Source organism: Octopus sinensis, unplaced genomic scaffold (genome assembly GCF_006345805.1).
Source record: "Octopus sinensis unplaced genomic scaffold, ASM634580v1 Contig13764, whole genome shotgun sequence".
NCBI lineage: Eukaryota > Metazoa > Mollusca > Cephalopoda > Octopoda > Octopodidae > Octopus > Octopus sinensis.
Window position 1 is genome coordinate 37,112 of NW_021833041.1, and position 14,908 is coordinate 52,019.

A 14,908-nucleotide genomic window follows, 5' to 3' on the forward strand; every position below is an offset into this window, starting at 1 on the left:
AACATTTTGGGCTATATATATAAATTGTTACAGATGATTGTTCTAAATCCTTAAATTTTTCTATTCCGGTTTCGTTTATAAAATAAACTGTTAATTTTGTATCCATAGAAATAATGGCAACAATCAGTAAGCCTCAAACGGTAATAAATAATTTGCTAAATATTTTTAGAGTGTCAATAAAAAGAAAAAAGTATACTTTTTAAATTGTTAAAAAACTAGGACGGAGAAAATTATCGGGAAAGCATAGAACGTGAATATGATCACGGCTATGTTTTACTGAGTCAATAATCATTAATTTAGAAAAAATCACTTATAAAACCTCCTGATCAACTAGATCTGACAGAGACAGTAATTATTTTGTCACAAAACCTAATTTTAAAAGGAGTTGAAAGAAGAGATTGCAAGAGTTTTAACGACGAAAAATCCAAATATCCCGAAGAATCTTGTGCAATTTGATTATAATGTAAAATATAAAACATAAATATTTTAAATAAATTAGAGATAGATCTTAATTTATAAAACAACTTATTTAGGAAGGGTGTTTTAAACCAATCATTTGCCCTCAAAAGTATGAAACTCATTTTCAAGTTAATGGATCATATGTCGCAAAAGATTCGGAAGAAGGAAAAAAAATAATTTTGGAAACTCCAAATTCTGTTGAATCGAAAAAATTGTTCAATCGATTTAACTACACTGAACGAGGAGCTCAAACCATAAATAATTTATTATTGGTAATTTTTTTGGATTAAATTCCAGGAAAAAGAAACTATCACAGAACCTCCTCCAAAAGTACAATTCTCAGGACAAGTAACTCAATGGGGAATATTTGATGTTTATTTGGAAGAAAAACTAAAAAATGTATTTGTATAAACATAACTTGAAAACTTAGGAAAAAAACAAAGAAAGAAAATCTATTGTAACTGAAGAAGAAACCGGTGATAACTTTGCATTACTCAACATGCAAGTAATTAATGAAATTACTCTAAATAAAAGATTAATGATATATCATCTTTGTCTAATTCTGCAAAAATATTAGAGCGTATGGTTACCAACAACATATATGATGAGATTCTTCTTGGTTTTTACACAACATTAATTCCATTAGATTTCCGTTATTGGGAACATGCAACTGACGAATTTAAAGATCAAGAAGGCTCTTTGCTTCCTCTGTGGAAGTTTTCTCATTGGAAGACAAGAAAAATGACTGTAACTGCTCTTAGTTGGAACTCAAAATATTCAGATTTAATTGAAGTAGGCTATGGAACATGTATAGATTTAAAATATCTATTCTGATTAAATATTAATGTTTTAATTATAGATGATATATACAATCAAGGAGAGGGACTAATTCTTTTATTCTCATTAAAAAATCCTTCATACCCAGAAAATATTATTGAAACAACTTGTGGAGTTTTCTGCTTGCAATCATCTCCAACTAGACCATATATAATAGCTGTCGGATTTTTTGACGGAAGTATAAAAGTCTATGATGTTCGAACTAAAAATAACACTCCAAAATATTCCAGTGAAATTTCCAATAAACACATTGAATCAATATGGAAAGTTTATATTTTTAGTATAGAGTTCGAAAATAGATTCAATGGCTTGACGAGGATTCAAACGGGTATATGAACTTTGCTTCTATTGGTGCTGAAGGCAAAGTTATTTTGTGGACTCTGGTAAAGGTTTTTCTTAGTATGCTTGATATTCGTGCCTTAGAATGAACTTCGTCCCAGTGTTTTACTTACAATCTCAAGAAACGAATATCAAAAAAACTCGTTTGACAATTTAAACTATGGTGAAATAAATGCAACATATTTAAGACACTCTAACTTACTTGGAATTTAGTCCACATTATTCTGATGTTTATTTGTTAGCAAATGAGTACGGGGGAGTATACAAGTGTTCAAAATACTTTACAGATGAATATATTTCATTTTTTAATGCACATCAAATGGCGATTTATTCTTTAGCTTGGAACTATTTTCATCCAAGAATTTTTGTTACTTGTAGTGCTGATTGGTCAGTAAAAATTTGGGACTATGAAAAAAAGTATTACCAAAATTAAATCAATTTTAGTATAAATATATTTTCATTTGATTTAAATGCACCAGTTTCAGATGTACAATGGGCACCTTATTCATCTACTGTATTCGCGGCATGTACAACAGCTGGAAAAGTTTTTTCAAATTTATTACTCTAATTTTATTAGATTTATGTTTTCGATTTAGCTGTCAATAAATACGAATCATTGTGCAGTCAGCAATTGGTTCAACGTCAGAAAGCAAAATTAACACATTTATCATTCAACCCAAAATTTCCTATTATTTTAGTCAGCGATGACAGGTTAACAAATATTACAATTTAGAAAAAAATTATAATAAAAACTATATTTTTATAGAGGTTACGTAATCAGTTATAAATTATCTCCAAACTTGCGAAAAGTTCCAAAAGTAATATTTTATTAATTATGGAAATACAGGAAAAACGTGGAGCAAAAAAAATGACAGACACAGAAAAAACGGAATTAGAAATTTCAAAGTTAGATAAAATAATATCTACCGTTGGATAAAAAATTAAACTAACATTTTACAAAACTAACCAATTAAAATCTTAAAATATAATTATCGACATTTAGTAAAACAAAATTTATGGAATAATTTTCTTTATTTGTGCCTTAAAAAGCGCAATTGCACAACACGAAAGCCCCAAGGTATGTGATTGTTGGAAAAATGGAGTTTAAGAATATAATCTTTACATTTCGAAAACCATAATCTTATTTATCAATGTTAAATAAAGAAATTAATTATATTCGGAAAAAGTTAATGATTTGCTGTTGAAAAATTTCTATCAAATAGTATTTTTAAAACGGTATTGGCTGATTCCGTTATCTTTGATCCGGGTCCAAAAATAGCTGAAACTCCAACATCAATTAGCATTTGATAGTCTTGAGGCGGTACTACACCTCCAACAACTACAATAATATCTCTAGAAATGAACAAACAATATTAACCCTCTTCCCATCGTTTTAAGCTCTTTAATAATTTCAGGAACCAAAGTTTTGTGCCCAGCTGCGAGAGAGCTTACTCCCACAATATGAACATCACTATCGACAGCATGTTGCGCGACATCACGAGGTATCTGAATTTTAAACGGATACACATTTGGTACACTAAATAGCGGTCCTACGTCGACGTCAAATCCAAGATCAGCAAAACCAGTAGCTACCACTTTACTTCCTCGATCATGTCCGTCTTGCCCTACTTTTGCAACCAAAATACGAGGTCTACGACCTTCAAGTTTTGCAAATTTCTAAAATAAATATTTTAATGTATTTATTTTAAATTGCCTCTACGTCCTTAATAATTGAATCCAAATGTGATTTATCTTTATTTTCATTTATATAAGCACCAGAAACAAGACTTGTTGTAGCTACATATCGTCCAAAAACCTAGTTTTAACAAAAAATAAAATCACAGATTCCATAGCATCTGTGATTTCTCCAAGTGTACATCGGCATCGAGCAGCCTCGATTGAAAATGCCAAAAGATTGCCTTCCTTAGAACTGGCGCATTTAGCAAGATTTTCAAGTGCTTCTTTAACCTATTATTAGATTCACTTGTTTTTAGGAACTTTGGATTGATCACGAGATTTTTTTACGGATGCAATACGGGCTTTCTGGGATTTAGCTACTGCCGAATTATCAACAACCAAAATTTCAGGCATCTGCTCTTTATCGAGAATAAATTTATTAACTCCAACAATAACTTCTATTATAAAGTAAAGTATTAGAAAGTTTAACCTTGACCAGAATCAATTCTAGCCTGGCGTTTAGCCGCAGCCTCTTCGATTCTTCTTTTAGGCATTCCATCAACAACTGCTTTTGACATTCCTCCAAAACTTTCAATCTAAATTGCAATTTTAGTCAGTTTAATGAAAAAATAAAAAAATGAATTTCTAAGAAAAAATAAGTTCTTTTAATAATGAAATATTACCTCATTCACTAAATTTAGCGCCTCAGTGTACATTTGATCAGTTAGTGACTCCATCATATATGAACCCCCCCAAGGATCAACCACTTTGGTAATTCCAGTTTCTTCTTGAATAATTATTTGAGTATTTCGTGCAATTCGAGCTGAAAATTTTGTCGGTAAAGCAAGTGCTTCGTCAAAAGCATTGGTATGAAGTGACTGTGTGCCTCCAAAGACAGCAGCCAAACCTTCAATAGTTGTTCTTACAATATTATTATATGAATCCTAAATAATCATTTTTTTACTCTAACTTGCTGTGTTAAGCTCCAACCTGAAGTTTGAGAATGAGTTCTAAGCATAAGTGACTTTTCTTTTTTTGGATTAAATTTTTCTTTGATCAAGTGGGCCCAGAGTTTACGAGCAGCTCTGAATTTTGCAATTTCCTAAAATATTTTATTCAACAATATTACCATATAAAAATTCATTCCGACGCCCCAAAAGAAAGACAATCTTCCAGCAAAATCATCAATATCTAGCCCTCTTTCGATTCCTTTACATGTTAAAATTTAAAATCCAACCAATTTTACAATATTCAAGGCCATTAGCAATAGTAAATCCTAGCTCGAGAACATTATTAGCGCCTGCTTCCTGAATATGATAACCGGAAATTGATATTGAGTTAAACCGAGGCATGTACTAATAAAATTACTGTTTTATCCTAAAATACTTTTGTAGTAAATTCAAAAATATCGCCAATTATTCTTAAAGAAGAGTCAGGAGGGTAAATGTATGTATTTCTAACCATAAATTCTTTTAAAATATCATTTTGAATTGTTCCACTTAACTCCTCTAATTTACAGCCCTAAATGCAAATTTCTCAAAATAAAAACTTGTTCTTCGGCAGCTACAGCATAAAATGCAAGGATTGGAAGAACTGCGCCATTCATAGTCATTGAAGTAGAAATATCACGAAGATTAATGCCCTCGAATAGGTCCTATATTGTTTTTATCTATACTAAATAAACTTTCATATCCTCAACAGTATCAATAGCAACCCCGGCCATTCCAACATCCCCAGCGACATTTTCGTTATCAGAATCATATCTATTAAAAATTATATTTAGATAATAAATAATAGCCCTCTGTGAGTCGGAAGATCAAAGGCTATGCTGAGACCTTGGACTCCCGCTTTAATATTCTCTTTATAAAAACGATTACTTTCCTCAACAGTACTAAATCCGGCATACTACAAGCGTTCATTAATAAATTTCATAAACTTGTCTTATAGTCCAGGGTCTTTGCGTATACATTGTAGGGTAAGGACCTCGGGTAAAAGGGTATTTTCCTGAAATAGTCGATTCCATGTTTTCTACGTCCTTTTTTGTATATATGGGTTTTAGGTCGATGTCTTCATTTGTTTTTGTTACAAGAGATTCGACCGGACGAGATTTTAATTGCTTTTTTGCTAATGCGGACCATTCTGGGTCAAGGGTGCATAAGTTACGTAGTATGAATTCTTTATGTTTGAGATAATTCTTTATTTTCCAAATCTATTTAAAATATGAAAGAAATAATTAAAATAAAAGTATAAATGTTTTCAAATCTGTTAAACTTCAATACCATACAAATAAATACCACAGATTTTTATATAAAAATTAAATATTAAAATATTATTTATAATAAACTAACTAATAATTAAAAATCAACGTGAATCAACATATATAATTTATGTGTGAAGATTATAATCTAGACAAGGCAATTGAATGGATTATTATTAACAAATATCAAAGGGTTCGAATTGTATAATTTACAAAAAATAGGTTGCGCTTCAATTCGAAGATAGCCAACTGAAGATATCTCCCCAAATTGCACAGACTATAAAAATGGAGACAGCAACGGATGTTTGCATCCTTGGTGATACTCTTTATGGGAGGTATTGATTTTGATACAAATAGTTATTTTTAGCTGTTGTGTTGACTATGTCGCCTCAAAGCATTTTGACGCAGATTGTGTTATTCATTTTGGTTTTGCGTGCTTTACAAAGTGCAATTCTATCCCAACATTTTTTCTTTATGGAAATAGAACTTTAGATCTTCAAAATTGCTATAAACATTTAATGGATAACTGTATTGACAGTAATGAAAAGCAACTTGTTGTATTTGGTGATCCTGCATATACCCAACAGCTCGGTATTTCTAATAATTTGTATTTATAAATAAAATAAACTTTAAATAATATGTTAAATGAAATTCGTATTCTGTACGGTTTCATAGTAGTTTATTCCAATATACCATAACTTGTATTTAATTTATAAATGCTGTTTTGTGTTGATTTAATGTAAAAATAATGAAATTGTTAAATATTAAAAATTATATAAATTACGGTTATTTTAGACGAGTTTAAGAACATGGTTATGGATTCATACCAGAACATAACTTTTGGTTCCATCTGCTTGCCGTGTAACAATTGGGACGAATATTCTAGCAATTGTGAACCTGAAAATTATTCAGGAAGTATTGTTTTTGGACGAAGCTTCAATGTTCCTATTGAAATACTGGAAAAAGCAAATTTTTTCTATATTGGTGATAAAAAAGAATTAGCGACCTGTTTTGCTCTTCGTTTCCCCGAATCTTCAGTTCACTGGCACATTTGTGGGGCAGACGAAGGACAGATTGTTAATCCTCGCAGTCTTATTTTAAAAAGATTCTCATATATTCACAAGGCTTCTGCAGATTCAAAAATATTTGGGATTGTGGTTGGAACGTTGAGTCTGCGTGAAAATGCTAATCTTATTTCAAACTTAAGAGACATTATTACTCGAGCTGGAAAGAAATCATATACTTTCGTAGTTGGAAAGTTGACTCCTTTCAAACTTGCCAACTTTTTAGAGGTCAATTAAATTTATAACACTATAAAAACTCAAGTTTGTAGATTTATTTTTAGATCGATATGTTTGTTTTATTGGCATGTCCTATGAGCTCGTTGATTGACAGTACTGACTTTTATCGGCCAATAATAACCCCTCATGAACTCCATTTTGCATTAGATCCGTCATCAAAATGGTCTTCTTCGATTAATTTTGATTATCAAGAAGTTCGGCGGATTGGTGGTAAATGATTTATTTTAACTTTTATAAACTCAGGAAAAAGTATTGAAACTGAAATTTTGGATGTGGATAATCATAAAGAAATTTCTATTTCTGGATTTAATGGATCAGTTGACATATATTCAGCAGGTTTATTTGTAATTTGCTTGATCTCAGTGGATTTTCTTAATAATCGTTCTTGGAAAGGTTTAGAGATTCCCAAAACTAAAACAGACGCAAGTAAAATAGAGGAAGGAAAGACCGGACTTGCCTGGCATTATGAAAAAGAATTATAATTTTTATAAATTTTATTAATATATACAATGTTCATTTGTGTATGATTGTTTTCCGTTCATTTAAGCAAAGATACAATGACGTAATCACATAATAAAATTCAAATAAGGACAAGGTCACATATCAAATATTCTAATATTTCGTCCAGAAAATTTACGTGCATTCTTGCGTCTGTTGCTCTGAACCGGTTAAAATATCCAGCAGAAAAATCTGTCAGCATGCCATAGTAAAAGAAAATTAACAGTGGGCATCCTGTGGAGCCATAGGTGGCGCTTTGCAATCGCTCAAAAATTTAGAAATGCTAAGAATATTCTTGGGATTGATATGTCTAGAGCAGTTATTCTCAACGGCGGCCCCTGGGATTTTTATGGAGCCTGCTTAAAATTATAAAAAAATATTAAATGTCACCGTCGAGATAGGTCGGGGCGCCAGATTGGTTATGTTTAAAATTTTTAATACAAATTACCTTTCTGAAGTTTTTTCTTTTTCTGTTCATTACTTCTTTGGTTTTAATATTTTATTTAAAAACGCTTTAACCAATGTTAGCCAAATACAATTTATTAAAAAGTGTATTTTTAATTTTTAAAAATGTTTAAATTTTCTATTTTTAAATTACTTTTATCATTAAAACTTTAAAATAAAATTCGGTCTACGTCCGGACGATTCAATGCAAATATTTTTCCCTATGCGGACTTCAACCCGGCGAATTTATAACAATGGCACAATTATTTCACAGTTATGTAAATATGGCATAAAAAACACAGAACCAACCCCATAAATATTTACAATTGAAGTTTTTTTACTCTTCTAATATGTATCCTTTGATCTTTTTATCCTCTTTATTAATTATCGTTACGAGTTCTCGATCCCTATCCTTCACAATATATTTTTGTGCAGATACCTCGTCGTATAATGGATACCTTTTATGCAGATATCTTTTATGCAGATACCTCGTCTATAACCCAGGTTTGCATCCCCATCATGGCGTATTAAAACTTCATTGCCACTTTGACGCATTTTTTATAGCATCTAAAATTTCCATTTAATGCACTCGTGGATAAGATCCATCTTTTTAAAGATTGGTTAATTCTATTGAAATTAAACACAGAAATACTGTCGAACTTGCCTCTGTATCCACGGGGCACGTGGTTGTCCGGCAACATGGTCAATTTCGTATTCTACACTAAGTTGTTTTATTTTAGAATTTCTAAACTCCTTTTCATAGTATGGAAAATTAGTGGTCCCCCGATTATAAAAAAACATATCATCTTGATTCCGCGGAGCTGATTTGGTAAAAGCACATTCTATCATAGCAAATTTTGAAAAGAAATCCAATAAAACAAGAATCTATTATTTAGATTACTAAATTAGCCACGAATATTTTGCATTTTCGGGTCGAATAGCTTCTTAGATCGACAATGTACCGCGTGAAGAAGCAATAATAGGCGTTATTATTGGTTTAGTCGCAAGCAGTCGATTCGACTAGAAATAATAAAATTGGTAATTTAAGTTAAGGGTTTTTGATACGAAAAAAACATACTTCATCCCCATTGAAAAATTGTATTTCGATAGATGAACATTCATTTTTGTATTCATTCGTTTAAAATAAGATAAATTTAAATTTAGTGGAGAAAAATTAATAGTTGAAGAACGAATAGTTGTGTCATATATGAAAGTGCTTCGTTTTATAAATTGGATCCAGTTTGTAGTTGATTCTTCACTCATGAGCTTTGAAAGCTTTCGTGTCAAAGTTTGATTAAACCTTTCCACAATTCACTAAAACAAATAAATACTGTATCATTACTTGTGATTGAGAATGATTTGGTTTTTTTTATAAATATGTTTGATTTTGTTTTAAGTTAAAAAGAATCGAATCTTAAACTCCGTTCTATTCTTAAATTATCTGTTTATAAAAGAAACAAGAAGAAAGAGAAGTTAACTAAATTAGACGAGTCGCCATTGGATGGACAGGCAATTTCCACATAATATCGCGAACGATATCCGCTGAAAAAGCCAGCTCGTTTTACGAGTGTCGTGACTTTTCCTTGAGATGATTAAGCCAATCACTGAGAGGAGTTTAAGCACTTTGGGTCTAATTATCCCAGTGATCTCGAAAGCCAGAGGAATGAAGCAGCAGGTATCAGTCAAAGAGCCATATTTTGCAGTTTTCCTAGATTCGACAAGGGCAGATTGAGAAATAATAATATTGTATCATTACTTGTGAAGTGAAAATTAAAAATTTGATATATATGTATTTTAAATTATTATTAAATAATATCATGTTTAATTATTATATATTTTTATTCTAGAACGTGTGATTTCTTGTTCTGTGTGTCCATTTATTAATAAATGTTAAATAGGCTTGATTAGATATGACTCGTACAGATCCTCTCGCTGATGCATTGAAATGTATAACGAACTGTGAACGACGTGGTAAAAGACAAGCTTTAATACCTGCTTCCAAAATGATTATCAAATTTCTTACAGTAATGCAAAGATATAGTATTCTTGTTAATTTTAACTAATAGATTACATCGGTAACTTTGAAATGATCACTGCTAATGGGTCTAATAAGATCTGTGTAAATCTAATTGGTAGAGTCAATAGAGTAAAATAATATATTTAAATTAATCAGTGTGGAGTTATCAAACCTCGATTTGATGTCACTCATCCAGAAATAGAAAGGTGGACTACTAATCTTCTTCCTGCTCGTCAATTTGGGTTTTTTGTTGACTGTATTTTGTTTAGCCACGTTTTATTCACAACTTCTAAAGGAGTCGTTGAACATGGTTATGCTAGAAAGCATAAAGTTGGGGGGAAAATCGTCGGATTTTTCTATTGATTCTTAATTTATCTCCAATTTTTTTCTTGTGATAAATCTTTCTTTAACTAAATCTTACTGAATTTATATTTGAGGTCAATTCTTTTACTATGAAAAAAACAACAGACAGTTTAACTCCGTTCCGTCGCAAGTAAGGCAAGAGTTTGTTTAGTCGTCGGAAAATAACCCGGTCAACCTGTCCGAACATCCTCTCGGCTAGGAGCGGACGTTTCCTGATTTCAACGGTTGACATTCTTCAACCGACTGTGTTATTGATTTATTCAAAAACTTGTGAAACAAATGAATTAATTTTTTGACGTGGACAGAACCTACCGATGTTTCTTCTGCACGATAGGACCTGTAGCCTTCTTTGGTCGATAGAAAGATCCCAGCAGAAGGAATGACACGAACAAATATTAAATTCAAACAGAACAGAATTGTATTTTCCGTATAACAAACTCGTCACTAAATTAAAAGAGGAAGAGAAGGAAAAAGAACCAAGAAAACAAAAAAACCTGCATCTATAACGATCCAAAATATTTTAGATTTTCCACGGATTTTATAACTCCAGTGTTAATACAAAGATCAAGTTGCTTTCTGTTCTTACCAATCCAGCAAACAGTATTTTTTTCATAAGATAAGGAAAAGCTTTTATTCTGACACCATTTGACATTTTTTAATGAAAATGAGTTTTAAAATATCATCTGCATAAATGAGCATCTTTTTACGCCGAAATCTCCCTCTTTTGCAAAAGATATTCTTTGATAGTCTTTTTAAGACATTTTTAATGATTTTTGAGTTAGGATATATAAGGCTAATTGGTCTGTAATTTGCAGGATCAGAACTCGGTTTTCCTTCGGATCATGCGAACAATTGTCCTTTTCCATGCTTGAGGAACATGTTCAATACTCGACGAAGAATTAAATAACTTCCATGGTCCATATAAAAAGGCATTTCCGTCTTTTTAAAGATAATCATAAGTATGTAGTCCCAACCAGGGGATTTATTTTTAAATCCGTGTATTGCTAACTTGATTTTTCCATAGAAATAGCTAACATAATGGTACTTTCGTAAGCGATAGTAATATCCAAATACACGTATCATTTTGTATATTCTGTGAAATCAATGATAAAGGGTCCACTTCTTGAATCTTAGATAGCTGTTCTTTTAACTTCTCAGGTACTTCCTCTCATGGAATCAGACACCTTCACTGGACTTGAGTTTTATCTCCCAACCTTTTTATCAGAACTCACCTTAAAGAAAAGTTTCAAAAATTCGGATTTTTAGGGGAAAGTTTAAAGCGGGTCCCAACACCGCTTTGATTTACTTTCCTAGTTTCTTTTTTCACGAAGTAGTTCAGATTGCTCTTCATTTATCAATCGATTTTTGTATGAGAAGAGAAACCTTTTTTTATAGTCCTCGAGATAACTTGGAATAATATTTCTCATTCTTTCATCCAAAAATTGATCTCGTCAAAATTTAGTATAAATGAATTTATTTATTTAAAAGGAAAACCCGAAAAAGAGAGAGTAAGTTAATGAGACAAAGTATGCCCCTTCTGCGTTGTTTTCCTCTTTTTTATGTTTAATTCCGGATTCGAGAGGAAAAAGCTCTCTCAAGAACACTTCCAATCGTTTCCGCCGCGTCTTCAATCTCTTGAGGGATGGGTTGGTCCAGCTGGAGTCCATTTGCTAATTTTATGGCATATCGTTTCGTCTTTTCGAGCTTAGCGATAATGCCATTCCTCTCAGCAGTAGGGTACCATCCCTCGAACCCGTAGGTAAGCAATGGTTCGACGCACGTTTTATAAACATATAAAAATGTTTCCGGACAAAGGTGGAAGTGAATTATGTTTCTGAGAGCGAAAAATTTAGTATTTTCAATTCTTCGCTGAGAACTGTTTTCGTTCGTAATTTCATAGTTTATGGGAAATGGACACTCCCCACATCATTTTCAACATAAGGCCGGTCACACAAACCACTTAAAATATTTGCAACAATAAACAATCTAATCGATCACCACTTTGCTGCTGAAAATGATAAGCTCTTCAGACTTTTAAATTTCAGATAGATAATGTTCATCCTGATTTGACTTCACGCACCCATATGCAGTATGCTTCGCATTTAAGTATCCAACAAAAATTGGATTTTTATTTCCTTCCATAATTTTTGACAATCGACAAATAGTCTTTCAACCTTTTGGAGTATACAGTGGGGCAAAAAAGTCATGGCACCTTTGCAAATTTTGACTAAATTTAAATTCTTTGAAAAAAAATTATTAAATACATTACTTTAAAAAATAAATAGTAATATAGAACTTTTTAGATAAATTATTAAAAAAACTATCTTAAAGGGAATTATTAATAGTGCACTAATTAACGATTTATTTTAAAGTCAATTTTTTGAGGGAAAAAGTAATGGCACGAAATCCAATTAATATTAGTGCATTCCCTTTTGCTAATCAACAATTAGAAATCTCTCATAACTTTTACCGTTTTGGTGGGCAGTTACAACTCGTGTTTTAGGTCCAAAGAATGCTCTTTTCTCATCGACGAGATAATTTTAATAAAAGGCGAAAAATAAAAGTATATTTATACTAATCGGAATCTACTAATCAATTATATTAATAGAACTAAGAATCAATTATTTCAAAGAAAAAACAAGGCACCAAAAGATAATCATTTGTATCTTATTGTCAAAAAAATCCATATTTTTTGATAATGTCGTCACTTTTTTACACATCAAATTTGACGTTTTTCCAAATATGAAGCAAAAACAATTATATTTATTTTATTTTTTTAAGGAACAAAAGGAACAATTCAATCGATTTTGTTCCTTAAAAAAAAATTATATTTATTTGAAATTCATGAATATAATTAGCACGAAATGGGTTCAAAAGAATGCAAGATTTTATTGTGTAGCATGATGAACTAAATCGAAAAAGTTATCATTGTAAAAATATATTGATTTAAAAAAATGATAGGTGTGCCATGACTTATTTGCCCCACTGTATATCTCCCGGTTATCCATTCAATAAAAGTTTTTAAATCACTGGATGCTAATTCCCATACATTTTGTTCAATTATTCTTGGATTCCAAATATCAATAGATTTTTTTAATAAAATATCGATGTTCCTGTGCCAGCGTTAGCACCAGGATACCAGGGATATCAGTTGAACTGTATCCAGGAATAATGATACTTCCAGACTTATTTATTTTCGTCTTGTTAATGATAAATACATCCATCTGAACTGTGCTGATAAGAGCTATCAGCTCTGCTGCCCGAGCCATGGTAATCCTGGTTATATTTAATTTATTTGGTGGGTGCTTTCCTTTTTTAAGAGAGCCACCAAACAAAGTAAAAACTTGGCATCTTTTTTAGTTCTGGTCATATTCTTAATAGACCTTTCAACCTCACTGATTAAATCAGCTAGAGGTCGACCCGTCATTGACCCAGCTTCTGAAGTCAAAAAGGTCTGCATAGCCAAGTGAGATATAATTCTTTACTCTGTATGTATTCTAACTTCAGCTGTCTTCCTAACTCTTGGAATGTTCCATCCTGCACGTGGCTTCAAGGCCTCATTTTTTATATCTGCATGGTTGATTTTGGGATTTTCCGAAGTTTTTTAACAGTTTGTGCACCAATAATTTCTCATTTTTAGCTTTGACTCTTCTTAGCTTTCTCACAGCCCAGATAATTTGCCAAGTGGCTTGGAGAACCGCAATTGATACATTTTTTCACGCAGATGTCCTTGCAATCTGTTCCGGAATGCATTATGGCTGATATCAAGGCATTAAGGTATTGCCTGCCTCTCCATATTCGAAAAGCCGATCTCTCACTCAAATTGTACAAGCGATTGTGCTTCTCCATGATCAGAAGTTACCATTTTAATGATAAGCAGTCTCACTCCCCTTTTCTCAAAGCGTTCAAGAGTCATTTTTCATTTCACTTTGCCTTTCAAGAAGTTTTCGAGTCCATCAATTTTGATCCAAGTTGGGACTTTCTTTAGAATTATTGCCATTAGCCCGATTTTTTTATTTTTGTGAGAATGTCCTTCATCTCCTAAAGGTTTGCTTTTTCTAATTCATTTCAAAAGTTTTCCACATCTTTTTCGACTTTGAAATTCAGTAAAAACTCTCCTAACTGTCGGCAAGAAACTCGTGCCTTATTGACTTCATGTTGCATAACGTGTTGAAAATCTTTTCAAAATATCAGGATCAATTAAATAGTTTTCTAATGAATATGAAATCTTAAAATCAAATGGTAATTGTGGATGAATTTTTCTTGTTCTTGCAGGAACGGGCAAATCAGTGAAATTTGCAGGCAATGGTCTTGTATAAAAAAAATCATCCATTAGAGCCTTATATTTATTTTTGCAATAAATCACATTATCAGCAGTAATTCTCTCACTTGATCTTAGTTTCAAAAATCGTTTTAACAACTCTATTGTAGTTGCATCTGCTTCAGGAACTAAATCTTCAAATTCTACAGACTCCATTGGATAAAATATAATTTTATTATAATCAGGAAAATCGACCATTTCCTGATAATTTATAAATAAATCAATCACCGGCCAATTTTCAATTGTAGGAGTCCCCAAAGATTTAAAAACGCAATGAAGCTGATCAATATCATTTTCTCCCTAAGATAAATATTAGTATAAAAACTGGAAAAAGTGGAGAATTGTTTATTAGTTCGCCAAATATACATCCAACAGCCCTGAAATAAAAGTGCAAT

The 14,908-nt window shown here is 31.7% G+C and overlaps 1 protein-coding gene, 2 long non-coding RNA genes and 2 pseudogenes across 3 annotated transcripts; 4 read left to right on the top strand and 1 right to left on the bottom strand.

Moving 5' to 3' along the window:
* Nucleotides 1–235: 235 nt before the first annotated feature.
* On the top strand, nt 236–732 carry LOC115229895. Its single transcript, XR_003883369.1, has 4 exons — nt 236–270; nt 301–348; nt 383–463; nt 534–732. It is a non-coding gene; the product is annotated as an uncharacterized LOC115229895 (long non-coding RNA).
* A 378-nt stretch (nt 733–1,110) lies between these two features.
* LOC115229878 (dynein intermediate chain 1, axonemal-like) lies at nt 1,111–2,052 on the top strand. Its single transcript, XM_029800147.2, has 4 exons — nt 1,111–1,267; nt 1,319–1,563; nt 1,596–1,685; nt 1,720–2,052. Exons 1-4 carry the CDS (start codon nt 1,201–1,203, stop codon nt 1,846–1,848), a joined length of 531 nt encoding a protein of 176 aa, XP_029656007.2. The 5' UTR covers nt 1,111–1,200; the 3' UTR covers nt 1,849–2,052.
* Nucleotides 2,053–2,094: 42 nt separating this feature from the next.
* Nucleotides 2,095–2,454, top strand: LOC115229896. Its single transcript, XR_003883370.1, has 3 exons — nt 2,095–2,179; nt 2,213–2,346; nt 2,402–2,454. It is a non-coding gene; the product is annotated as an uncharacterized LOC115229896 (long non-coding RNA).
* Nucleotides 2,455–3,432: 978 nt separating this feature from the next.
* Nucleotides 3,433–5,991, bottom strand: LOC115229879 (annotated as a pseudogene).
* A 3,673-nt stretch (nt 5,992–9,664) lies between these two features.
* On the top strand, nt 9,665–10,192 carry LOC115229897 (annotated as a pseudogene).
* Nucleotides 10,193–14,908: the final 4,716 nt, after the last annotated feature.

Coding starts and splice junctions, on each gene's coding strand:
- LOC115229878 (XM_029800147.2), top strand. CDS start 1,201: ATGACTGTAACTGCTCTTAGTTGGAACTCAAAATATTCAGATTTAATT. Junction 1,268..1,318: donor TGAAGTAGGCTATGGAACAT/GTATAGATTTAA, acceptor TTTTAATTATAG/ATGATATATACAATCAAGGA. Junction 1,686..1,719: donor TTTTGTGGACTCTGGTAAAG/GTTTTTCTTAGT, acceptor TTCGTGCCTTAG/AATGAACTTCGTCCCAGTGT.